Here is a 27,706-nt window from a genome sequence, read left to right on the forward strand (position 1 = left end):
ACGTGGGAGGGAAAACGGGCATCCCCTTCCGGCTGGAGCTCCTCTGAGAACGAGACGGAAACAAGCCAGCCCGGCAGGATTCTGCGGGAAGGACGATCCAGACAAGGAGGGGCAGATACACCCCGAGACAGGACCCACCTTGGTAGCTCGCAGGTGCTGTGCGGCGCCGGGGCGGGGAGCGAGGGAAGAGGGGCAAGGGGCAGAGGCAGGCGGCGGCAATCGGGGCAGGACCAAGGGCAGCAGAGCTGGTGCCCGGTTACCGTCGCTACGGAACACAAAGGGCGTGAGCTTTCGCCCGCTTCAGTCATCATCAAGAAAACGAGACTTTTATTGACATCCGACAAGCAAAGAAACATCTGAAACACTCCACTGTACAATACAGGTTTTACCATAAAAATGTTATTTCCTGGGTTAATATTTCAACATGTACTTCTCAACAAAAAGAAAACGCTAATCACACTCAAAACCTTCTACCTAATCAAGGGACACATGTAGAAACAGAGCTTTTTCATAGCTGAATTTGAAGCTATTAAAACTATCTGATCAGATGTATGTATTGCTGATGACAGAGGGAGTCTCATATTTGGCCTTTTTCTCCCCATCCTCCCAGATACTATAAAAAGATCAGATTCTGTGGGTAGCAGAAAAATGACAAATTTCAGATGCTGCTATTCAGAAGTTTTCTGCAAAATTAAAGCGCCACACCCCGATGATCGTTCCATTGAAATGATTTCAAATCATTGCACAGAAATCTAGCTCCTATAAAATAATATAAAAAATAAATCACACGTTTGACACAGGTTCCAGAGGGCCAGAACGGAACCACAAGCTTTATAGAAAACGACTTTTTACAGAGATGACATCCAAGGAAATACATTTTACAGCGAGCACACTGGGGGGCTTTTAGCAACAGACTGCATCTTCATGCAGCGCTATTTCCTCACACGAAACAAAAAGCCTGACCGAGACCGAGATCACACGGCCCACAAACTGAGGGCAGCTTGGCAGAGCGGCTCCCAGGCTGCCCCGGCCCACATCCTGTCCTGCTTCCTCTTGGTGTTCGTGGCTCAGCTTCACTTAAATTGTATAAAATCAGATTCTAATGTCACATGACCTTGATCCATACATTATCATTTCCCTTTACATTTCGGAGCCTAGTAAGTATTTCTGTAATGTTTAGACTCGTATGCAATGAAACACTAACATCATACAAACCACAAAGTCCGTTCACTTCTTGAGATCAATGAATTAGGTCTAATTTGCTCCTTTTATTAATAAAGGTGACAATAAAAAGCTTTAATTTAACTGAAATTCAGAAGTACAAAATTTAACACAATCACGGCTTTACTTACATCAATATGAACATGCACGCATCACTTCCAATTGTTCTTTTTAATACTTCAGGATCAGTAATGTCAGCAACCTACGTAAATAGCAGCACAATGGATAGAATGTAAACTGCCTGAAAGTCTATCATTGGCTCAACGTTTAAGGGTTACAGTGAAACTATGTACAGTGTACAAAGCTTGTCAAACTGGATATGGTCTTAGGCCATTACTACTGTTACAGTCCAATTTGGATTTTAATATAACCAACTTATAGATCTGAAATAAAAGCACTGCTTAACGGTTTCAGATGCATTTTGGTATTTAATATGCTTCAAGGCATCTTTACAAATAATAAATTATAACCATGACAAGGAGAACCTGTGAATAAAGCTTCTTACACGGACATAGCGCGGCGACTGCGAGTGTGGTCAGAGACAGTTCCATGAATCAAAAGTCATAACCACATCTGGATGTTAATCTTTAAAACAAGCAAAACTAAGTAGCACACACATGAGTATTTTAATATAACCTTAATGGTCTAACAAACCTTCCAAATGGAAGGAAATATAAAATAAAGTCAACCTATCAAATGTAACTTACAGTGATGGGCTTCAGGACTGCAGATTTTCCAGGCCACCTGCCAACTACCTGCAGAACCACCTGCTGCCGAACGCGCTGACTGCAGACGAACCACCTGCTGCCGAAGGGCCTGACCGCAGGCGGCTGCCCCACAGGCGGACACGCGGAGCTTTGGGAACCTACGGCTTTACTGGCACCTTCGTTATGCGCTTAATACTGGCATTTCACAGGCTCGCGCCTTGTAGTGAATTTGAGCGTAATCAACTTCCATAGAGAAGCACGTAGCTAAACCAAATTAAGAATACTGAATCTTCCACACATGGTCTCAAATAAGAGTATTTTGTTTAGTATAATGAAAATTTTTTTTTTTTTTTTTGCGGTACGCGGACCTCTCACTGCTGTGGCCTCTCCCGTTGCGGAGCACAGGCTCCGGACGCGCAAGCTCAGCGGCCATGGCTCACGGGCCCAGCCGCTCCGCGGCACGTGGTATCTTGCCAGACCGGGGCACGAACCCGTGTCCCCTGCATCAGCAGGCGGACTCTCAACCACTGCGCCACCATGGAAGCCCAAAAGTTAATTTTTTTAAATATCTGTAATCTTTTTGAAACACAAGGCACCAACAGGGAGCAAACATTTCAGCAAAGAGTGATTGTCCAGGAGAAAAAAAAAAAAAAAGAACTGATCAGAGTCCTTTGTCCTTTGCTGATTAGAATACTTCCTTCTTTCATCGCCTAGGCAACATCTTCCAGATAATCCGCAACATCACTGAGCTGGGACACAGTTAGGTCCTGTGTCAGGTCATCAAGCTTTGTTGTTCAAAAGAAAGAAATGAATTAGTGTCAGGATGCAAGCAGAGTCTTAAATAATGTTTAGCATCTATTGCTATAACTTAAATACTATCTTATACTCTACAAACTGCTGCATAGTCAGAAGTCCTTGTCCTCACTTTCTTCCTTTTCTGAAATCTTTTTGAAAGCTGAGCTAACAGTTGAACTCTACATTAAGAAGAAGACTGGCTGTTAAAATAATCTGCCTGTAGTTCTTTTCGTAACTTTAAAGCAACATTTTCAGGCCTCTTTAGGATGACATAAGGTAAAAAGAGAAAGACAAATTATTACAAACTTATACCGTATCAGGAATTAGAGAAGGCACGTTATATATTATCCCCTAACCTTCAGAACAAGCCTACGAGGGAGGCATTGACACCTCCATCTCACGAATAAAGAAACTGAGGATCAAAGGATGCAGCTCGCCTGAGAAAGCACGTACATAAAAGAATAGGAACGCGGGTCCAGATTCACTATAAAACGCTGCTTCTCTCAAAGGCCTTCTCCCTACATGATAGTCCTTGACAGTCACAAGCACTTGGAGAGCCCTTCCTTATTCTGGAAAGCAATGTTCACCTCCAGGCTGTAGCGACCTACAACCTCAAAGGCAGACTCACCCACAGTTTACCGGGGGCACTGATATCTGATCCTGAGATGCTACCTTACATCTCAGATCTATCACACACCTAAGTATCTGCTCTCTGTCCAATAAAAGGTCAAATGTGATCTCCAAAATGCACTCCTAATTTTACACCCTGACTCCCCGTTTCTGCTGTCTTGTCTCCCTGCCTGCTCAGACCTCACAAACACTCCACACCCCAGTCTCTGCTTCAGCTCCTGCATTCACAGGGCTCTTATATACACACAAACCTTCGATACTGACGTCTCTGAAAAGGACCTCCTACCTAGTGTCTACACCCTGAGGTGGTTGATTCTGACTCTCATCCTGACCCACCATGGCCCAGTTACACCCACAGCAACTGAAGCCCCAGTAATAACACGCCAGCATTTCACAAGCACTCAGTTAACAAAGCAGGCGACAACTGAAAACAATTTTACACATTCATTACAGACATTCTTTTTAGATTTGGACCAGGAAACTCCGTCATAAACTTTACGGAATTTTCAACTGCTTTTCTCCTAGTTAGTATAATTTCTTTTTTATTGGCGTATAATTGCTTCACAATGTTGTGTTAGTTTCTGCCGCACAGCAAAGTGAATCAGCCATACGCGTACACACATCCCCTCCCGCTTAGACCTCCCTCCCCGCCCCCCATCCCACCCATCTAGGCCATCACAGAGCTCCGAGCTGAGCTCCCTGTGCTATACAGCAGGTTCCCACTAGCTATCTGTTTAACACATGCTAGTGTATTTATGTCAAACCTAATCTCCCAATTCATCCCACCCTCCCCCCTTCCCCTCCTGTGTCCCACATCTGTTCTCTAAGTCTGCCTTTCTACTCCTGCCCTGCAAAAAGTATAAAGTTTTGAAGCTTTACAGTAACTCAAGGCAACAGGCACAGAGAGCGCTCCATGGGAGAAGCAGAACATCATACTTTATCACTGGTATTGACGTCATCTATTTCCACAGAGAGGTCTTCCTCTATCTCTTCACCAATACTTAGCTCACTTTTTTCTGAGCGATGGCTGGTACTAATTTCAGGGGAAAAAAAAAGAAAAATAAGAACTTTGAATATAAACATTTAGAGAGAGTAACTAGCATTCTTCAATCTTTCACGTAATTATTTTAATTCTTTAAATAAAATAGAATAAACTATTACACATCATTAATTCCATACATCTCATCTCACTTGAGCCTTAAAATAACTTAGCAAGGGCACAGGAATAGTCCAGTCCATTTACCAGATGAGAACACTAAGCTTCATAATAGTGACTATGGTCACAATGGCATGAAAGAAGCAAACCCAGATTTTTAAAATTTCATCTCTCAAAAAACTGTATAATATGTTAGAAAGTAAACACAAATTCTAAATTGGGGGAAAAAAACTATCAGTTACATAAAATTCTCAAACTCTGAGTTAAAATTTCTAATCGTATCTACAACAAATGTTACTTCCAAATTAATTATTAGCCAAGTCACAGGTTATATTTTCTTTACATACATAAAAAAATTACCTGAAACAAAATATTAAGAAATGTCACGTGAATCAGAAAAACAACTTGAGAGGGCAATTTGTTTAAGCCGAATGTAGACAATTCCCACCACTGAGATCAGAAAGGGGAGAAGGAAAGCACTGAGCAACCAGTGGCCTAACGGCTTCTGCTGGCTTCTGAGTCAGTCCTTCAATGTTATCTCCTTTGCTTATTCTTATCAAGTTCCCTGCACATAACATAGACGTTCTTATTCTAACGTAAACTCACAAACATGCTTCAAAGTCCAATGTGTAATTCTGGATTAACTATCTTCCATCCACCTTCAATCAACACGAACAAGAGAATCAAAGACTAAAATCAGCGCCAGTGTAATCCTGTCGCACTTCCCTGTTCCGAAACTGTTCACAATTCACGCATTTCTTTTCCACCACTGTTCTTACCTATTAAAATCATCAACATAGTCATCTTCCTCTCCAGTCCCTGGTAAGTTGAAGAAAAGATATATATGTTATTACTTATATAAACACACCTCACAATTTATCTACAATTAGACACACATTTCCTTCAAAAACTACACTACTGAATTATATGGCATCATTAAAAAGAACAGCTGGGCGGCAGTTTGGATTTGGGGGAAACTAACCACTCCCCCACCTTCCTCCGGCTTCTGTAGCCAATTCAAGGACAAAATAGTCACTGAATAATGGGCTGGAGCCTACCATTAGCCTCTGACTTCCTGGTCACACATACAAGCCTGTCCTGCAGGCCAAATCTGCCCACAACCTGTTTTTGTACAGCCTGCAAGTTAGGAATGGCTTTTACATTTTTCAATGATTGTAAAAATACAAAGAATACTCAGAGACTACGTGTGGCCCACAAAGCCTAAAATACCCATTCTGTCCCTTTACAGAAAGAGTTTGCCGACTCGTGCTTTAAACATGTGAAGCGCCTGTCTGTGAACATGAGTGCCTTTGACTAATATTTTTGTCTCCCAAGCTAAACTGTGCTCTAAAGCCTTATTCCAGAAGCGTCAAGGTTCTGAGGGCAGGACGGTGCCCACAAGTGGCCCGGGGCACTTGGAGGCTTCTCCTGCTGCAGGAGTACCGCTCCCGCTGCTGCTCCAGGCCACAGGACGGGGCACAACACCCCAGAGTTCCTGTTACACGTCCATCCCCATCAGACTGACTCCCTGGGGCCCGGACCACGTTCCGCCAGCCCCAGGGAAGCGCCTCTACCTCGGCACGCACTGCGCGGCACGCACTGCGCTCGCGGTCCGAACGTCAGGCTCTCCCCTCTGCCTGCTCCAGCAGGTCTCGCAGAGCAGTCACTTCCTGGGAGAGGCTCCCCCATCGCCAAGGCTAGGCTAAGTCAAACTACTACCCGCTTCCGTAAGGCTGCGGCCTGACTCTTCTAACACTCCAAGTACCCGTAAGGCACCTGTTTTTTGTTTGTTTGTTTGTTTTGTTTTGTTTGCGGTACGCAGGCCTGCCACCGTTGTGGCCTCTGCCATTGCAGAGCACAGGCTCCGGACGCGCAGGCTCAGCGGCCACGGCTCACGGGCCCAGCCGCTCCACGGCATGTGGGATCTTCCCGGACCGGGGCACGAACCCGTGTCCCCTGCATTGGCAGGCGGACTCTCAGCCACTGCACCACCAGGGAAGCCCAAGGCACCTGTTAACACCCATCTTCCTGCTAGGTTTAAACCTCACAAGGACAGCATCTGCTGTGGTTACTACCCCCTCCACCCCTGGCCGACAGAGTAACCCTGGATACATAAAAACCATCCAACTGTCTGTGCACGAGGTGCTCACGGCAGGTTGACTGACACTTCATTTAAGATTTTATTCTAAAAAAATAATCGCCTTAGGCCTTCCCTGGTGGCGCAGTGGTTGAGAGTGCCTGCCGATGCAGGGGACACGGCTTCGGGCCCCGGTCCGGAAGGATCCCACATGCCGCAGAGCAGCTGGGCCCGTGAGCCATGGCCGCTGAGCCTGCGCGTCCGGAGCCTGTGCTCCGCAACGGGAGAGGCCACAACAGTGAGAGGCCCGTGTACCGCAAAAAAAAAAAAAATAATACTAATCGCCTTAAAGCAGTCAATACTGAAACTGGAAATCTACTTACCTAAACCAAGTGATCCAATTTTATCATTGACCAATTTAAGATCTTTCAAAATTGTGTTTCCCCTTTTACCTGTGAACAGAAAAAAATATTCACATTAAATTGACTTTTAGAATATAATAGTCTCTAAACCATGTCAACTTTTTTTTTGCAGTACAGTTTGTTGATACATCATAACCGAAAACTAAGAAGAAAATTAGAAACTGTGATTACACTGCATTATGCATTACTATGCATTACACAATATCATATGCTTACACTATGTATCACACATCCCTTTTTTCACCACACTATTACATATCCTTTCTGTAGCCATACTACTCTTTATTGGAACCTGACCATCAGAATCATTTTCTACCCAACTATCAGATATCAGCCTTCTATAAAAAGCCCTACTGGGTATGAATTCACGGACTACAGTTAATTATTCTCATCAGTTTTACTTTTCCTTTGAACTTCTAAATTTTGCTTCAATTTAATCGCTATTTCATTTACCAAACTTATCTCCTCATTGGTTTTTACTTCTTCAGTCCCCAGTTCTCAATGCCCTCTCTAAATCATCATTTCCTAGTCAGTGTGAAGAGTGACATGATCATGACTTCCGGATTCCTTCACTGAAGGTGACAACACCGTGGGAGAGGAGAAAAAGAGGGAAACTGGGCCGAATTAACAGACTCATGGCTAGTGTACTTTACGTGCCCTGGGAAACCCTACTACAGTGGTATCACATAACACAAAACGGTTAGTAAGTACTACCAGATTATGCAAAACCCCACAGCAATTTCCTAATAAAGATCTACTCAACGAGGCACATTTATGCTCTCAACACTCTGCCAATTAAATCCTGTATTCACTATGATATAGTATGCAAAGCTCATCTGCATGATTACATGTTTCAGGCTTTGCTTTTTCAATCCTCGGTCTTGTCACCGTCTGTGTGCAGTAGCAACGCCATCCCATGTCTAGCTAGCAGTCCCACCTCTGCTGCATATAGAAAGAGACATCTGACCCAAACCCTAAAGGGGGAGTAGTGTCTTAACACTCTTACGATGATTACTGTGCTATCTACAGAATCTAGGAAACAAAGTGTTAAAAATTAATCGTACGTAAATCCCACATAAGTCAATTTAAATGTCCAAAAAAGAGAGATGGCTTAAAAATTATAATGTCTATTTATTATAGAAGACGGTCGAAAAGTCAATTTCCTAAAAATATGTCCATGGCATAGGAAAAGCAGAATACAAAACAATATAGAGAATATGACCACGCTCAAAAGAAATTTTAAAAATAAAATATTAACAGAAAATATCACTGAGCAGTAAAATTATGGGCTATTTTTATGACTTTACATATATTTTTCTGAAAAAATAAACAATGATCATACACTACTTAATTAGAGAAAAAAATATCATCAGCATTCAAAGTCCACGGCTTCAGTCAGCAAACCTAGGGACTTCAAGACACTCACTTTCAGAGTCTTTCAATGAGGGAGCTCCAGGAAGGGAGCTGACTCCACTTTTTAACGGGGGGGCGTCCGAGAGCGATGCAAGGCTTCCTACTTGCTTACTAGGTTCACTTCTCCTAGCAAGAAACAAGCGTACAGTTAAATGGGATTCTTACATTCTGCCATTAAAACATAAGCAGCTTGAATATATCTTATAGGCAACACAGGAGCCGGGAAATAAAGAATATACATTTCACAGATTCAAAATCATGAAGTATACCTGGCAAGGCAAAACAGCCTAAGAATCACTGCAGATTCATGCAGGAAGTTACCACCTCTCTCTAGAACTGTGTGTGATGTCTCACAAATTAAACTGCTCCCCTTCATCGGCTTCACTGTCTGGGAGTTTATCGGAAGCCCCCTCCGTGGCCCAGAGATGCAGCCAAGGGACAGCGCAGGAGCCGACGAGCACAGCACGACAGCCCAGACGTGGCCCTGCGGAGCGGGCCGCAAATGACGCCACCAGCTGACCTCAGCACACATCCCTGACCGCCAGCCTGCGGCGGACGCGGAGCAGTGCCCAGCAGCCCGCAGGCTCGCCCTCCGGCCCGGCGCCCTCTCACCTCCTCCGGCGCCGGCTCGGAGGCGCAGCACTCCAGGAATTCCCCTCTCCCGCTCTTACTTCTTTCATCTTTCCTCTTTAAAACCGGGTTGTTCTCATCAACACACGTACGTGCTACTGTTCTTCGCAGTTTAACGTTTCTAGCCCCACATGCCCGCCCTCCAGCCACCGTGCATCCCTCTGCACCCTGTACAGGAAAACTCATCAGGAAATCGCTCTGCCGCATACAGTCCTCTCGTCTCAGGCTTTCTTGAACCCACGCTAACCCTGTAACACTGCCCCAGCCCCACCCGACGGGGCCGCCCGCGAGAGGCATCGGGGCTCCATGGGGCCAAGTGCAAAGGGTGACTTCCAGCAGAACTTAACTCAGCGGCTCACTCGGGCCCCCTCCTCCAAGGACGCCTCTCTCTCCGGTTCTCTGGGTCCCCTTCCCGCTGCAGTGCCCCTTCCTTGGTGACCTCTTCCAGTCTCCCGGCTGCGACCTCAGCCAAGACTGATGACTCCCTAACTGTCACCTCTAGCCCGGACCTCTCCCTGAATGCCCACACCCACACCCACACCCGAAAACAGGCTTCACCTTTCCATGGCCGACCTTCTCGAACTCGCTGGTCGAGGGTGAGCTCCGGACCGCCGCACGGCCCACCTGTGCGATCCAGCCTCGCTCCCCCTGCTCTTCCCCTGGATCGATGCATTTCCAACTCCTAGTTACTCAGCCTGGGAACTCCGGAGCTGCCCTTGATAGTGCTTTTCCTCTCGCACACTTACCAGCAAATCCTTTTGGATCCAAACTCAAAATACATGCCAAACCGCCTATTCCTCACCACTTCCACCATCACCTCTCACCTGGATAACCCCAACAGCTTTGCAAGCTCCTTCGCCGCAGGTCCTCGGACCCGCCACACCACACACCTCTGCCTGTGCAGGGCTCCGGAAGCCCAGCTCAACGCCTGGCCTGCTCTCCCCTCTGTAAGCTCGCCCTTGAGGTGAGGCCTTCTCCGACAGCTACTGAGAACCGGCCGCCCTCCACACCCACACTCCCGCCCTCTGCCGTTCCGTTCTCTCAGTTCCTGTAACACGGGCTGCATCTACACGACACGGCACCTGGGGACTCTTAACTTATTGCTGCTGCCGTCCAGAGTATGAGCTCCCGGAAGCAGAGATTCTGCCTGTTTCATCACTGTTGCACCTGTACCTGAAACGGTACCTGGCATACGGCAGGCACTCAGTACAAACCTACCTGCTGAAATCATAAACATCTAGGTCCTTCAAAACTTGGAACTGTTTTACTACATAGAAGGCTTTAATGACACAAAATCAGACTTACCAATTCAATAATTACAGAACCATTGGTAGCTCATTACTTCTTAAACATAAAACATTTAGAAACTCTATTTTTAAGCCGCTAGTCTGATAATATAAAAGCACAGGTTACTCACCAACCATAGGTTTTTTCTGGTTTAGGAATGGGATCATCAAAGAAAGAATCTCCTTCCATATCATCTTCATCTGGACAAGGACCAGCTTTGTCTTTGACATCTAGACTTTTGTTGCTTAACAAGGATCCGATTTTTGCTTCGTGGGCCAGTAAGTGAGGACTGCTTTTGCTCTTTGGTTCTGGTGATGAGTTACTGGAATCACTCTGACAAGCATCACTGCTGGCCTTCTAGGAAAAGAGAAAAGGTCTCCTTGGCGAAATAAAACTTTAATAAGACATCTTAAATAATAAAAAGTCACGTGAACATACGCAATTCTGTGTGTGCACGCGCATACACACGTGGGGTCTTGCAACTGCATGAGGTGCAGTGGGACCCCCCCGGACCTACCAGTTCATCCCTAGGCTTCAGAGCATAACTAACTTTTGAAGGGGAAAAACGTCAAACATGTTTGTACCATTCCTCTCCTCCCTCCCTAAATGGAAATACCTTTACCTAGCCCATTTATAAACAAATTTTCCCATTTCCTCTTGCATATATATCACTGCTTCATAAATTACCTTAATATGTTTCCAACTTGCAAATTAAAAGCATTACTAATAAAGGAGATAAGGAAGATTAGTTCATTATCATCAGTTCATCACATAAATGAACCAAGCATTAAAACAAAGTGGTCGTCAACAAAACCAGCAGTTTTCCATCCAGTGCCAAATACAGTGGACATCAGGTGAAAGATGCCGCCTTTACCGTTCACATTTCTAAAGTAAAGTTTTGCTAGTTTTATCACTGGTCTTAATTCAGACTTTCAGAGTAACTCCCTATTCCACACCTCCCTTAAACGTCCATGGATGCATGTATTGATGCATATGTTTCTATATATCTGAAACCAATGTACAAAATTCTCAAGCATTTTTACTCCTGTCCTACTGATTTGGTGATGTTAGCAAAAATATGCTGCACACTGTATTTTCTTGTTTTCAGGTAGCCCTAACCCTCACAACCTAATTTTATTCTATCCTTGGTCAGATTTCTTTTTATCTTTAGACACTTCTATGTCAACAACAATAAAAATAATAACAACAAAACCAAAATATCATGATAGTAATAATAAAAGTAGCTAACATTTATGGAAAGTCTTCAAATGCTTCCCATGTGTTACCTCATTTTAATCCTCAAAATAACCTTACGGTGCGTGGGGCAGGTTCTGTTTTCTCTGCAGAAATGGAAAAGGAGACGTAGAGACACTGCAGTCATTTGCCAAGCCGGGGAGTAAAGGCGTCTGATATCAAAGTCTGATTCCAGAGGTTAGCTCTAATGCCTTATGCTCTGCTATTAGGTTGAGTCATATGAAACTGTCGTTTTTATGGGTTAAAAATGACAGTTTCCCAAGATTCAGCCTTCACACTACAGAGAGCAGTGCTGAGTAAGACGCCACAGTGTGTGAGACGAGTACTCTCCTGAAACGTGGAATGTGTAACGGAGTCCATACTCTACTACCAACTATATAATGTTAAGGAATTTTATGTTCTCAGGCATGAGTTTCCTCAAGAATTGAACCGCAGTAGTCTTTTCCAAGTCAAATTATTACTAGGAGGTAAGGAAAAAGGGATGGGCAGCTGGGGAAAGGTGGTAATAATGCGGGTTAAGAGTTACTCAAGGACACACTGAGGATGCCTGCACTTTCAGTCTGTGCACAGACAGAAGGTGCTGTGCGGTAAGACATACATTTATAGTTTTACACTAATTAGAGGCCATGATTAGTCGACAGAAGGTAAGATATATGCTACACAATTTTTAGGGCCTTGTATAGAGCTATACATTCCGTATGTTATTAATATAGACACATCAATGGTTGTAAAGAGATGTCTGGAGAAATAAATACCAAGTTATCACCCTTTTAGACAACATAGGATATTTTCAAAGAAGCAGACACTTTTTCAAATTTCCCAGTAACTTTCTTGAAGTTTTCCTATTATTATCAATTATAGAGAACCACCATCCACCTATGTATTTCTTAAGTATATTCATGCCCATTATAATTTCTGATTTATAAGTGTTTTAAAAATTGATTTATATCTTTTCAAAGGAATATGCATTTGGAAATAAATACCCTGCATTCTTGTGCTGTTTAAACACATTTATGATTACAGATACTAAGACAGTGAAAGACTGTCTCCTTCAAAACATCCCTGAGAAAATTCAAAAGGACACCTGACATGAAACGGACAAATACAAATGTAAAGCACATTACAGGAAACAATAATTATTCCAACAAAGTCTTTCCTCCCCATGAATTCACAGCAACATAATTTAAGTCCATATAATGAACTACCTGAACTTAATAACCAATATATATCCATGATTATTTTTGACAGGTTTTAGTCTTGCTATGAAACAAAAGACTAGTTTTAGGAAGACAAGTTTCATGGAGTAGCACATTATGATGTTCAACACAATACATATTTTTAAAAATAATAATTTGTTTTAAAATTATAGTTCTATTTATCTATGGAGTAAAATTAAACTTTAAAAACACTCAATCTGCTTTGGAAGTGCTGTCAAAATCAATTTCTAAATCACATAGGAATGTGTCATTTACTCTGTAACTATGGCTCATTTTTTATCAAAAAGACCATTACCTAACCGGGTTACTAATGAATTCACTAAACTTAATTCCAAATATTTTTTACTATTAAAAAAAAATCCACAGGAGGAGAAGCATTTATCAAAACATTCTGCAGATTGAAACAAAAGTACTGCAAAACTTTAAGAGCAATTTTCATGGAGGAAGTCCAAATTTTCCGAGCAACAACAGATCAACTCACGATGCATATACCCTGGGATCTATTTATCTTTTTTTTTTTTAGATTTTTAAATGGTAAGTTTAATAATGGAGATACACATGGGGTACAGAGAGACATCAAATACAAACTTAGAAAAAAGGAAGCATTAAAATGTCTTCTTGGAGGTAAAGATGTCTAAGCTGAGTTTTAAAAATAAATAGAACTTTGAAGACAGGAGTTAAGGACAGGGTATTCTAGGCAGTGGATTAGCTAGAGCAAAGGCACAAAATTGAGAAACAACAGATATGCACCAAGAGACACAGAGAGTTCAGAATTGCTAAAGTGTGAACTTAAAGCAAGGCTCAGCAGAATAAAGCAAGACAGGTCCCAGATCACAGAGATATTTCACAGAGGAGTCATGTTTGCATATTAGAAAGATCACGTGACTACGTAAAAAAACAAACTTGAAGAGCCAAAACTCTTAAAAGAGGAGAACAGTTAGGAGGCTGTTTGAGTAACCCAAAAAAAGGTACAAGGGATTTAACTAGAGCTGTAGAAGCAGCTGGATGCTGTGCGTAAATCCCAACTCTTCTATGTAACTTTACACAAGGCCCTGATCTCCCTATGCTTCAATTTCTTTATCTGTAAAGCTGGCATAATAATGCTGACAAGAATTACACAATATCATCCCATTTTGCATATGAGGAAACTGACAGCTGGAATAAGGATTAATTAGACGGGACAGTTCAGACAAGTATATACAAGTTAAGTTAGCAGGACTTGGTAATGGATTTAATATGGGAACTGCGAGAGGAGTGAGATTTAAGAATGGCTCCCTGTTTCAATTTTGGAGACTATCAACTGATATTGAGAACACAGGAAGAAGAATTGGTCTGGTGAAAATAAGGTCTATTTCTTATAACTGAAATTGAAATAGACTGGGATCTGTTTAAAAATCTTTTATCATGGCTTAAGACAAGTCTCATACACATAAACTTCAGTTAATTGAGTCTCTATCACCTAGATGTGGACAAATTAAGACTCAGGATAAATCTAAACAGCTAAGATTAAGAATTGTTTAAAATAAAGAAATGCAACCAAAAAAAAAAACCTTCCTATGACAAGGCCTTAGAATTCATTCCCTGGACAACCTCAGAAGCCTTGGAGGTTATTATGGGTTAAACTGCATCCCCCCAAAAGGTAAGCTGACGTCCTAACACCCAGTACTTCAGAACGCGCAGTCATTTACAAATAGGGTCACTACAGATGTAACCAGTTAAGGGGAGGGCACAGTGGAGGCAGGCAGGCCCCTAACTCAATACGCCTGGTGTCCCAACGAGAGAGGACAGGCACACACAGGGAGAAAGCCCCGTCAACATGATGGCAGAGACTGGAGCGATGTGTCTACAAGCCAAGGAGCGCCGAGGACTGCTGCGAGCTGCGAGAAGCCAGGAGGGCGGCCGGGAACAGAGTCCCAGCCCCAGAAGGAGGCAGTCCCGCAGACACCTTGATGGCAGACTTCCAGCCTCCAGAGCCGTGTGACAGTGAACCTCCGCTGTTTTGAGCTACCAACCTTGTGAGGCTTTGTTACAGCTGCCCTGGGAACTAAGAGGTACGTATAATAAAACGTAACAAAGTCTTGTCTGTCCAGATCAGGAGGAGGCCTACTGCACAGCACTACAGCAGTCACTTAATCCCTTGGATGGACCCCAGGGCTACTAAGCTTTATGGTAAATTACAGCCAAACTGTAAGGAAGTTCTAGTGTATGCTTAGTTTTCTACTAGTACACTTACACATTCAAGATTTCAATCATTTCTAGATTAACAGCAAATCAGCATCATAAAGAAGTTTCACAGAGAAATAACTACCAATTTTCCAGTACCCAAAAACTGAATTATCAGTAGAATGTCTTAAAAACCTGGAAAAAATAATTTTGTTTTTCTAAACTAAAGGCTTACCCTGCACTGCTCATAACAGAGGAACAGCAAAACCAAAGAAACATCCCCGTTTTGCAAAAGTATTCAAAAATATTTGTGCAATTCCAATTCTCTTCCCTGCCCACGCTTCAGCCCGCAGCTCCCCTCCCGGACTCCGCCAAAGGCAGTCTGTGACCCATGACTTACTAATGAATTATTTAGAAAAGTAGTTTTACTACCATTGTAACACACATATATTTAAAGGTTTAATTTACGTATCTAGAAAGTAAACACTGTGGAATCTGAAAACCACAAAACAGACATACAAGCCCCTCTTTCTAAAAACTCAGTTTTTCTAAAGAAACGCTATCCCTATGCTGTATAAACAACCTGTAATTCCCACAGATGCACATGAGAACCAATGTCTGGCTGTGAAATCGGCCTGAAGGTTACCCTCTGTCCAGCCACTCTGCTCTCCTACCCTGTGCAGCCAGCTCACAGGCTCAGCGGACAAGAAGTCTGGGATCTGAAGCAGAAGGCCAGGCACAATTATGGGTTATGGGCCAAGTGCTGGCATCCTGTTCACCCACATGCATTCCTTCATTTAGATGGTGTGGTATGGTGTGGTGTGGTGTGGTGTGGTGTGGTGTGGTGTGTGTGTACAGAATAATACTGTTTTGTTCATCTAGAAAACCCTAAGGTGAGACTATACTTTCGGGGATCATTTCTACAGCTCGAAAACCCAAAGGCAACCGCAAAAGATGAGGAAACACACGCTCCCAACGTACACAACACGTGATCCCCATCAATGCCCTAAATCAACATAAAGCTGGGCTTATCTCAGAATTTTGAAAACAAGGAACAAATTAAGAAACATCATTTATTAAGAACTTGAAGCAAAAAAATACCTCAACACAAATCAGTCTTAAAACACCTAAAAATTGATTATGAAAAGAAAGGATAACCTTCCATGCTACATTTAATGTGATGATTAAAACAGCTTCGTGTCAAAAACAAACAAAAACATCAAATACCTTATTTAGTTGTTTCAACTGAATGGTAAAAACCTCCTTAGTGGAGCCTACCAAAAGTCTGTTGTAATAAATAAAACGCATTTATTTTTTTCAGACAACCAGCACCATGCTTGGTACAACAAAATGGTTCACACCAAAACAGATTATTACGGATGATACTTTGGAAGTGTTAATGCACATTTAAAATGTTTAACGCGTTAAAGAAATGCCCTCCCGTCTAATATTTATGCACCTTGTATTCTAACTCTTCTAGCATCCTTTATTGTCCTACAACAATAACAAAAAGAAACATAACTTTTATTTTTACTCAAATTAAATTAGTTCAAAACCCTTAGATTTTGCTTTGCATATTAACGGGCTTACAATACTAAGTACAAATCAATTATACATGTAACTGATTTTTTAAAGTTTATTTCTGATATGAATATAGTTTCTCTGAAAACAGCCAGAAGTCTCTGAATGAGCAATTAATACTTGTGCCTTCCCGCAGGCAAAAGAAACAGTAAGACACAGACACTTCCTGCTGGGCACCCTGGGCTACCACTCCCAGCTCTGCCCACCCGAAGGTGCCACTACCTACCCTGTGAACGGCTCCCCCTGGTGCCTGGCTGTGGACAACCCCCATGACCAGATGCAGCTCAGGATGTGGATTATTAAGATGTTAAGAAAGTTAGGATATTAAGGGTACTGGGACCCTGCTGCATGCACAGGGCAAAAGATGAAGGCAGAGGGAGGGAGAGCTAACGGCTCCTCTACTGGGCTGGAGACAGGCAATGGTGGGTACAACACAGACTTCTTATAGACACCATTCGGAGACAAGAGCAGGGAAGTAGAAGGGAAAAGGTTTCCAAGTTGTTGAGCAAGTGTTTTGGGCTCAGGAATATAATCGTGAAATAAAAGGGGCCCAACTTGCAGCCTGCAGCTCCAGAATAAGGCCTGTGCAGACTCTTCAGTCACCCGCAGACCACGTGAGGCCCTGCCCGGCGCAGAGGGAGGGCGATGTCTGGGCCCCCGCCGCTGCGTCCAGCACACAATGTGAAATGTGTCTCCTAGTGGCTTTGGTTCTACGTATCAACTTCTTTCAAATGTTTTAACTTCTTTAAAACTCATGACACCAACAAGATTTTTAAAATTTAATATTATGAAATATACTTTACAAATGTACAAGAAACTGACTTAAAACATCTATAAAAAACATGCTAGTTTATATGCTTAATTATTTTTCTTAAGATCTGTCTCACGTCTCCAATTTGACCATAAACTGCTTAAGTGAGGACCCACGTTAAATCCGTCTTGCCCCCAGCACTTAACAAAGACTTTCACTATGTAAATGTTCAAACACACTCGAATACATTTTAAAACATCTTCTCACGTAGTAGTGCATAAAGAACAGTGTGAACAAATATAATAACAGGAACTTACCATTGAAACCACTAGAACTAAAGCCAGCTAACACGGCAAATACAATTTTTCAAAAGCCTTTAATTTTGGAACTCCTCAACTTAGCGAAAAAAATCTATACATAAACCTAGGCTCAACAAGGACTAGTGATTCTCAAAGAATTGAACGTTAAATAACTTGATCTTATTCTAAATAAGTTCAAGAACTATACAGATAATTAATGCTTCTGAGAACTCCAATACTTAAATTTTATAAGCAGTTCATCTACCAGCTTAGTCGAATTTTGAGATCTTTTGGGAAGGAAGAAAGGCAGGCAAGGCAGCGACACAGCGCGCCCCTGTGAGGCTGCTGTGAGCCAGCGCTCGGAAAGGCTAACAGACATGCAGGGGCTGACAAGCTGCTCAACACAAACAGAAGCGTCTTGAAGGAAACTAGGGTTGGCCTTTACTCATCGGCTGGCACTTATCCAAAAAGTAGTCTGATGCTCTAGTTACCTCAGATAAAAATCATAATGTTGAGAATACAGAGGTGACCATCCATTCAAGAGGAAAGTATCTTCAACTTGTTTTTGTTGCTAAAAAAACAAGGAATTCTCAAAGCAAAACCGAGAGCAGAGTTTTAAAATGCAGCACTATGATTTTCACCTGGATAAAAACTGAAAGTCAAACTACTTTTTCTTTTACGTCACCATGACTTTGGCATGTTCTGATCGCAGAAAAAAGAAAGTGACATTTCGAAGGAAAACGCAACCCTAGGCCAATGGGAACTCAGCGCCCGAGGAGGCCCGCGTGAGGCCGGCGGCTGGCCCGGCCCAGGCCGCTCTCCTCCTCGGCCCTCCCGCGTTACCTTGGCACCAGACTTCCGCCTGCTTGGCTTCTTCTTACCTTGTCCTTTATACCTTGGTATCTGAGCATGAGAATAAAATGACATTTTACCACAAAGTATAAATCTTTAAAAATAAACTAATTCATACCAAACCAATACAGATTCCTATTAGAAAATGTCTTAAAAATGGAAAATCTAACTAATGTGCTTCATTTTGAAATGCACTGTTTTACTCTTTCCTTCACACTCTTCCTAAAGTGGTTCAGCTCACGTTTAATTCCTCTGTCCGACAGTCACGGGGCTCAACGTAGGGACCAGAGCCCCCCGCTCAGCTCCCGTGTGTGGGGACTCACTCCTTTCCCGCTCCGTCCAGCAGCACGCTAAGAAAGCCAGCCTGCACGCCTCGGCAGCTTCCTCTGGGACCCGCCCTGGCCTTACCTCTGCTTCCCCGGGAGGACACAAAGCGCGTTTCTAAGGGCCCCAGCTTCCCGGAACTCTTAGCGCTCTCCAGACCGATGAGGCGCCCTAATGTGTAGGCCCTTCGCAGAGCCCCCAAACCACTCAGAGACAGAAGAAAGCGGGCAAGAAAAGGGTGGGGCAAGGGCTGGAATCCCAAATCCAGATCCTGTAGGACTACAGGGGAACTGCGGTTTAACTGCCAAAAGAAGGCCTTCTCTTAAAACAGACCCCATCCAGCCCCACTGGAGGGGGGATAGAGATGGGCTACGGTGTCCGGAAGTGCTCACTGCGCCCGCAGGCCTAGGATGCCGACTGAGAGCCCGGGTGAAGCTGAAAACCATGGGAAGGTGGCAGAAGCAGGGGCCACCTGGAGACACCTTAAAAGTCACCGTCACTTCTCTGCATTTAGAGCAACATTTCCTGACTTAAAACTTAAGACTCTCTTGATAATTCTCATGATAGAGCTTAATTAAAACTCTTTTTATGTAGAGAGCATACGGATATGTAAAACAGACATTAACATTTTATCTTGAAGACACACAATATGTGGAAAATTAGTATTGCCAATATGCTTTAGAAAATAATATGCTAAAAAGAGAACTTCCAAATAACTCAATACTATAGGTATTAATAAGTAGTTTGGAATATGGTTAATTTTAATCCCTCTAAAGCCAGATATTTTCACAGAAAGCAAACCTTTCTTTTTACTAAGGCTCTTGTATCTGGCACTTAATTTGAAGTGAATTTTAGATTCACTCACGACCTCGTCCTCCCTGTACAGCAGGTTCCAGCCTCCAATGAGCATCACGGGAAAATGCTTCCAAGACCAACCGACCCTATTAGGAAAGGCTAACTAGGCCTCGGGAAACAGAACAGCTGCCAGCAGCGTGAGAGCCTCATTCCCAAGGCACAGCATTCCTCTGACTTCTAAATCTAAAAGATAAAAAGGAGCAACAAAATCAAAGAACCAGCAATAAACAGCAACAGAAACCATTCACTGGTGTCTACGCCCAGGCATCTGGAAAAGCAAGGAACCTAGCAGTACAATTGCTGCCCTCCAGACGTTCACCTAATTTAAAAAGACACAACTTGTGTCAACGAATAACACAGCACCAGGAGCCACTTTGGGGAGGTACTCCATGGCACCTCTCCAAACAGAAGTCAGAGGAAGTCACACGACACAATCAGACCCAAGCCCGCCCTTGGGTAAGATGGGCTGCTTCATCCACCGTGCTGTGCTCAGCCAGGCACAGGAAGATGCCCTTCCAGACCACCACCTTTCTATCCATTCCTACTATTACAGAGAGCCTTGATTTTAAATTCAAGTGTTCCACACAATTTTTTTCTCCGTTAATCCAAATCCCTGAAATCAGAAGGCCTTAACTTTAACAGCTCATACAAATATAACCAGAGTGCATAGACTTTTTATAAATCCTTAAAATATCTCATTAGTATAAAAAAATCATCGTGACTTACAATTCCAAATCTGGGCACCTGTCTACAGTATTCAACACAACGATTCTATATTCTGGAGCCTGATATTCTCAAATTACAGGAATTTATAAGTGAAAAGTAAATTTCCTTGTTAATTGAAGGACAAAACGCTCAATGTACCAAATGAATCCAAATATCCTACAATTCTGTTATTTAACAGCATATTTCTTTCTACGATACAATATTCAAAACAATATCAAAGCAAAAGAATTTTCAAAAATTAAAAATTTTTTAAAATAAATTCAGTATTTTAAAAATGGAAAGTATAGTACTGAGATCCAAATCTCATGTGGCTCAACATATAAATTGTTGATAAAAAAATTTAAGAGCATATTTACATGGCATTTTAAAAAACCTACTGTCTTGCATAATGGTCCCAAAGGAGCTTATTAAAGCTTTAGAAGACTCTCTAAGTAAATAAATAAATAAACATTAAAAAATATACTTCATCAAAGACAAAAAAGCACTTGAACAACAACAAAACTTGTAACAAGAGTAGAGACAGAAAGCAGAGCCCTGTGGAGCCTTAGCCCACTCACCTTACTGGGAGGAGTGTGTGCACTCGTTTTTCCTTCTGGTGACTTTGGTGGAGAATGTACATCAGATAGATCTAGTGTACCCTGAAATATTTCAGTTTAAAATTAAAACATTTAAAAATAAAGCATGAACATACCAATTATACCTTAACAGACTATCAGCATTTAAAACCACTATACAATATTGGCACTTTTATTTCTTCCTATTAGTCTAAATATCCTCATTAGATTTTCTTCAAATTTTACCAAAACACAAACAGATTTGTGATTCTAATTACCTGTTGAGTATTTCACCCAAACACCTTGAACAGGCTATGCTCAGGCCGCATTTAAACATGCCCCCCAGCTTCCTTTCCAGAGTTATTTAACCTTCTCACTTTGCTTTCCCAACTCGCCACACTAACACTGTCCTGCGATTCTCAAAGATCTAACTCTTTCTACCTTCCCTTGACTTGCTTCCTTACTTCACTGTCTCAAAAATAAATAAATAAATAAATTAACTAGCAACTCTCATAAGAACAGGAGTACATTCCAAAAGTGGCTCCTGGTGCTGCGTTATTCGTAGATATAAGCAACTCTCATAAAAACAGGTAACTGGGGGGTGGGGATGAACTGGGAGATTAGGATTGACATGTACACACTATTATGTATAAAATGGATAACTAATAAGAACCTGCTGTCTAAAAGAAATAATAATAAAATTAAATTAAAAAAAAAACCAGGTAACTATTACAACTATGCAGGATGAGGCACTAAATTACAGGGGCTGCCAGGAGGGAGTGAGTAAAAACGAGAGAAAACGTCCCCGAAGTCAGAGTCAAGAGAACATGAATGGTGGGGCTTCCCTGGTGGCGCAGTGGTTAAGAATCTGCCTGTCAATGCAGGGGACACAGGTTCGAGCCCCGGTCCAGGAAGATCCCACATGCTGTGGAGCAACTAAGCCCATGAGCCACAACTACTGAGCCTGCGCTCTAGAGACTGCGAGCCACAACTACTGAGCCCATGTGCCACAACTACTGAGCCCGCGAGCCACAACTACTGAAGCCCGTGTGCCTAGAGCCCGTGCTCCGCAACAAAAGAAGCCTCCACAATGAGAAGCCTGCGAACCGAAACAAAGAATATCCCCCACTCGCTGCAAGTAGAGAAAGCCTGCACGCAGCAACAAAGACCCAACACAGCCAAAAAATAAAATAAATAAAAATAAATAAATTTACTAAAAAAAAAAAAAAAAGAGAGAGAACATGGATGGTAACATTGCACAGCTGGGTACAGGAGAGGATGTACCATTTCAGGTGGAGAATAGATGAGAAAAGGGGGAAGGCAAGAAAGCAAAAGCCACTTTCAAGGGTAAGCTCCACCTGGGCTAAGCACAAGGTTGCACATTTCAAAAAAAGGCATAAGGCTAGAAAGCCAGGTTGGTGCCACATCATGCAGCATCTTAAAGTTGAGGAACCTGGAGATTATTTAGTTGCCATTACATAGTGACTGTGATGTTTAAAGAGGGAAGAAATAGACAAAGAGCTGAATTAATTCAGCCATCATGAATAGAAAAGACTGAAAAGATGTGGGCATAGCAACCTGGTTTTTAAGGGGGGGTTAAAATGCACTTTTGGTAAAAGCTTCACTGAGTTCAGTGGGCTAATCCACAGCTAGTTTTCTTCTCCGGCATCACAAGTCCAAAGTCCGTTACCTTCCACATTCCTACAGACCAACCTGACTAAAGGCACACATTTAACCAGGTATCTGGGACAGTCACGACGTTGTCTACATCCATGAAACAGTATCTTTATGTAAAACTAATGTTTGTAAAGGAAATCAGACCATTAATCTCATTAGCACGATTTCTAAAAAGAAAGGATAAGACAATGGCTAATCAAAAAACGAAGTATGAAAATGTTTAGAAACCGCAAAATCAACAGCTTAAAGTTTTAAGCCTAGTTTAAAAAAGCCTTTAAGTTCAAAAAATTGTTAACTAGCCTATCATTCAGCCCTTCTATGTTTAAAAATAGTAGTAAAAGTAACAACCAACAATTGAGTGTTCTCAGCATTTCACATGCACTAACTCACGCGTGTACTAACTCACACTTGTAAGCTCCACAACGCCTGCCAGGAAGACTACCATCCCATCTACAAAGGAGGACCCGGGGAGGGGAGTCGCATGACCAAGGCCGGAGGCTAGTTAGTGGAGAAGCTGGGATTGGCTCCACACAGCCCAGCCCCTGATCTCCCTGATCTGAGTGTCACTCCCCAGGACAGGTGCAGCAGCAGCCTCAGAGCAACCGCATCTCCAATTTTCATCAAAATGTGCATTTATACAATCTCTGAGTATGTCTTCTTTTGTTTTGAAGGAATAACCTCTTTTTATTTAAACCCGACTCATTACGTATGCACTAATCTGCGTGGCTGCACTAGACAGGCAATGACTGGAAAAGAGAAACAGGTAATAAAGGATAGGACTGTACTTACTTCCCCGCTGGTTGGCCCTTTTTCTTTCTGTTGACAGCGTCTGATCACTTCTAATAATAAGGGTCCACCCACCGTACCTTCTGCTTCAGTAATTCCTAAATCGCGGGCTAAATTCTCTCGACCTTCGAGACCTTGAAACTGGGAAAGAAATAAGATATAAAGAAGTATAAATGCACCAAAATATAGAAAAGTTATTTTCAGAGATTAAAGAAAAATATTTTCAGAACTTAAAGACATCTCTAAACTCAAAGAGGCCATTTTTCTAAGGAATGAAACGTCCATTTTTAAGAATTACATATTTCTTTTACCAAGTCTCTGCATTCAAAGTCTCCATTACCAGGTATAGGCTTAGAGCAGAACAAGTTAACTCTATAACAACACTTCTGTCAAGTTATGTGAAGCAGGGACACTGATGCCAGCTACCTGACAGCTCAGATGGCTTTTGAGAAAAAGATAATCAACTATAAACTATAATCTTTATGCAAGATTAAACTAAGTAAGTTGTCAAATTTTGCTAACTTTCAGCTTGTAATGAACCCATCTGTATCAAAGGCAGTTTCAGAGACAGACGTAAAAAGCATCATTCTTACTGTGCTAGTTTCAGGTTGAAAAACAGCCAAGGTGAAATCAAGATTGAAGAACTGAAGAAATTCGGCAACGAGACTAGCCACGAGCCGGCCTGCAAAGAGCAGAAGAGAAGGTGGGAGAGGGTCTTCAGGAATCCGAGGCCTCCCCACTGACACTGGGAGTAAGATAACCACAGTAAAGGGAGAAAAGAAGTTTCTCAGTGTTTCAAATTGCAAATTTCTTCTCTTGAATAATACAATTAAGTGATGAACATCTCAGTTCCGCCATTTCCTCATTAGGACCATTGGTCTGGAACTATCAGTAACACAATGTGACATTTCATAAATGGATGAGTGTTTTGCTTTTCACAGTAAAATCAGCTTTTTACAATAAAATTGGCTTTAACCAACAATTTCCCATGACCACTGGTATCTAATGGCAACTCAGTTGTACAATAATATACAATTTAAAATGAGAACCTAGAAGAATCAGATACTTCAAAAAATAATCTGAAATTCCTCATTTCTCCCAAATGGAGTCAAGACTTGAAAATTCAGAGACAGACAAAATAAACAACAACAAATATCTTACCATCTTTCGTATTTAAAAACTTTTTCAGGCTCTCATTGACTAAAGGAGTTTTGTTCTGTTAAAAAATGAAATATTTTAAGTGTTATACATTTACCCCCAAACGACTACAAAATGTAGACTAAAGTTTAATTTTTTGGCAAAGATATTAAGTTAAATACTGTCACTCACAAAGTGATGGCTAAACCCATTCTATAACTACTGATTACTACAGGAGCTACTTTTTGCTAAGGTAAGGACTGAGATATACTCAATTAGGAGATCCTTCTTGACAGCAGCAAAAGAAATTACTTAGGTGTAGTAGCGATGGATTTAAGATGTTAATGAATTAGAGGGTGCCTGGAGCACAAGGAAAGATATAAGACAGACACAGTCTTTCAAAACTGAGGAAAAAAGTTGCAGAGGTATTAAAAAGCAGAACATGAGTCAAGGGAATCAGCTTTCTCCTTGAGAGAGATGTAAACATGTTTCCATGCTCAACAGAAGAGCCAGCAGAAAGGGAGAGGCCAAAGATAACAGCTTAGAGAAGAGGCACTGACAGTAACACCTAGAAGGTAAAACCAGAGAAAGTGATGATTCTTGGACAAGATAGAGTCGCCTCTGTTAAAGCAGGAAGGAAGGAGAAACAGATGAACACAGATGCAGGGGAGCTTTTTCTGAAATGAGTGACAGATTGTGGGGGAGGACACAAAAAGTTAGGATCTGGGGCTTCCCTGGTGGCACAGTGGTTGGGAGTCCGCCTGCCGATGCAGGGGACACGGGTTCGTGTCCCGGTCCGGGAAGATCCCACATGTCGCAGAGCGGCTGGGCCCGTGAGCCATGGTCGCTGAGCCTGTGCGTCCGGAGCCTGTGCTCCGCAACGGGAGAGGCCACAGCGGTGAGAGGCCCGCGTACCGCCAAAAAAAAAAAAAAAAAAAAAGTTAGGATCTGATGCTTGTATTATCTAGTGAAGGGAGAGACAAGACCGTCTGTCAACAGTGAAGGAAACAGGTGATGTAGGAGGCTAACGTGAAGGCGAACTGGGAGCTGCTGAGCAGAGACGAGGATCAGGGTCAGCCAGCTCAGGACCTCACAGAGGCTGGAACCACCAGCCAGGAACATGAGCAGTCCAGTGCGGGGTGACCGCTCCAGCGCAGACGGACACACACGGGGAGGGGAGTTAATCTGCTCAACTAAATGACCCTTAAGATTTTTCCCCAAATCAAGTATGGCTGGAAGGCAAGGTAGGGAGGATTTTTGAGATATGGACCATGGGGTCCAGACCAGCTAAGAACAAGAGGAAGCTAAGAGAAGACTGACGTCTGGAAAAACACAGAAGAGCCAAGAACTGAAGACCTTCATGAAGTTAAAGAGGAGCAAGGCATCTAGGTCTAAAGTGAGGAGGAGAGGCTGATTTGTCACAGAGGAAGTTGAAGGCCTTGATTATGGAGTAACGCTTGCTGACGGCAAGTTCGAGGATATTTACTCAAGATGGTGGCAGGACGTGCCGTAGAGAGAAAAAACGAAATACACTTACACAGAGAGAAGTGACAGGACCTTTGACATAAGAAAGACTACATGATTTTAAAATGACTGGGTGACTGGACAGCTTGGAGAAAAGCTTCATACGATATTCCTCCCACCTGGTGGGGATTCACAGTGCATATTAGCAGTTTAAAGGTTCTAAGGGGTCCCGCAGTAAACCCACTTACTGTGAAACCGTCTCTTCAGGTGTTCTGGATTTCCCCTAGGGAAAGAGATCTATGAGATTTACTATTGGCCTCAGAGTTGTGGTGCCTTAACTTTCTTTAGATTACTCCAAACCTCTAAAATATACATGAAAAGAGAATAATCTTGACCCTCTCCCAACAGTAAAGAAGTTTAATCCTTAGTTCAAAATTGTCCCTGGCTACACACTCCTCTAAACAGTGTTCTAGAGTGGCTTTTAAGTAATTCGAAATTAAACATAAACGAATACAGTCATTAAACTTTGTAGATTTCGTACCTCTACTTTTTCTTGCTCCTCTAACGCTAAAAACACAGCTGCTCGGAGTTCAGCCTTGAAAAAAAGCGGGGGGCGGGGGTAAAGGAACAAAAATGGTCTCAGGACATTTTCAGGACAAGAAGCTCACCAGCTGAAATTTCAAAACGCAAAAGGAAAACTATCAAGGTGATAACGCTCAACAGGCAGGTGCAAAGAGAGGCCAGAAGGCGTCCCGAGACAACCCGAAGAAAGGGCGCAAGCTCTCTGGGCCCCGTGCCCACCGTCTGGCCCCCTGGCACTGGCAGCACCCATCACTCTGGCTGCGGTCCTGATTTCCGGTCCTCATGACGCCCATCGGTCGCGTCAAGGTTGCAAAGTACACTTCGAGAAGCAGCCCGCCACCCGCTCGTCACCGCCAGCGGGAGGGGCTCGCTGCCCAGCAGGAGAGGCCAGGGGCGGGGGAGAGCCAGGGGCGGGGGAGACCCAGGGGCGGGGGAGACCCAGGGGCGGGGAGCAACTCGACCACCGGGCCTGGAACGGGACCAGAGTGGGTAGCGGGCGACTCGACCACCGGACGAGTCTCTCCTCCGACGAAGGCAGGCCGGTCCCCCCCACCCGCTCGCCGCCGCGCGGCCCGGAAGCTCCCCGGGAGAGATCCTCGACCCGAGCGCGGACCGCCCCCGAGGTGGCCCGCGAGCTCGGACCTCAGCCCGCGCGGCCCGCCGGATGTGCCCCTTGCCCCTTTGTGACGCCCGCGGCCGGCCTCCCCTCCGCCGGACCCCCGGCCTCCCGCCCAACCTTGATGCGGTTCAGGACCCCGCTGTTCTCCAGCGTCTGCACCAGCAGGTCCCGCAGCTCCGTGTCCTCCTCCGCCACAACCGCGGCCGCCGTCGCCGCCATCTTGCTTCTCCAAGACAACCGCCCAAGCCGCGCCGACGGCCGACGGTTGCCGCAGCCCGCACGGCGCGCGGCAACGCGGCTCAGCCCACGCTCCCGGCGCCGGCGCGCAGCCAGCCGTCACGTCGGGGCGGGGCCTAGGGCGTCTCCGGAGGCGGGGACTTTGGGGGCGGTGGCCGGTAAAAGCTAAAGCTGGCACCAAGTCATCTCAGTGCTGACAGCTGGAGGCTGACCCGGGTGCAGAAAAGGTTCAGCTGAAAGGCATATGCGAGCTGCCTACAGACCTGCTGTACCCCTAATATCGTGAATGC

The 27,706-nt window shown here is 43.5% G+C and overlaps 1 protein-coding gene across 6 annotated transcripts; it reads right to left on the reverse strand.

The window, feature by feature from the left end:
* Positions 1 to 304: 304 nt before the first annotated feature.
* CEP43 (centrosomal protein 43) lies at positions 305 to 27,488 on the reverse strand. 6 transcript variants are annotated; one of them, XR_014295171.1, is made up of 14 exons: positions 27,297 to 27,488; positions 26,520 to 26,573; positions 24,539 to 24,593; positions 23,971 to 24,059; positions 23,381 to 23,518; positions 20,918 to 20,998; positions 18,447 to 18,506; positions 10,469 to 10,695; positions 8,435 to 8,547; positions 6,970 to 7,038; positions 5,289 to 5,328; positions 4,290 to 4,386; positions 1,929 to 2,713; positions 305 to 1,423 (listed from the first exon to the last, which is right to left on the reverse strand). XR_014295171.1 is itself a non-coding variant. In XM_082634185.1 (13 exons), the coding sequence occupies exons 1-13, from the start codon at positions 27,396 to 27,398 to the stop codon at positions 2,639 to 2,641; spliced, it is 1,197 nt and encodes a 398-aa protein (XP_082490311.1). In that variant the 5' UTR covers positions 27,399 to 27,488; the 3' UTR covers positions 305 to 2,638. The 6 variants fall into 6 exon arrangements, 4 of the variants coding, with proteins under 4 accessions (XP_082490311.1, XP_082490310.1, XP_082490313.1 ...); XR_014295172.1 differs by having other exon boundaries at positions 305 to 759; positions 1,353 to 2,713; XM_082634185.1 differs by having other exon boundaries at positions 305 to 2,713; positions 10,469 to 10,692.
* Between the last annotated feature and the right edge of the window lie 218 nt (positions 27,489 to 27,706).

Source organism: Mesoplodon mirus (genome assembly GCF_964341445.2).
Source record: "Mesoplodon mirus genome assembly, chromosome: 10".
In the NCBI taxonomy this organism is placed as follows: Eukaryota; Metazoa; Chordata; class Mammalia; order Artiodactyla; family Ziphiidae; genus Mesoplodon; species Mesoplodon mirus.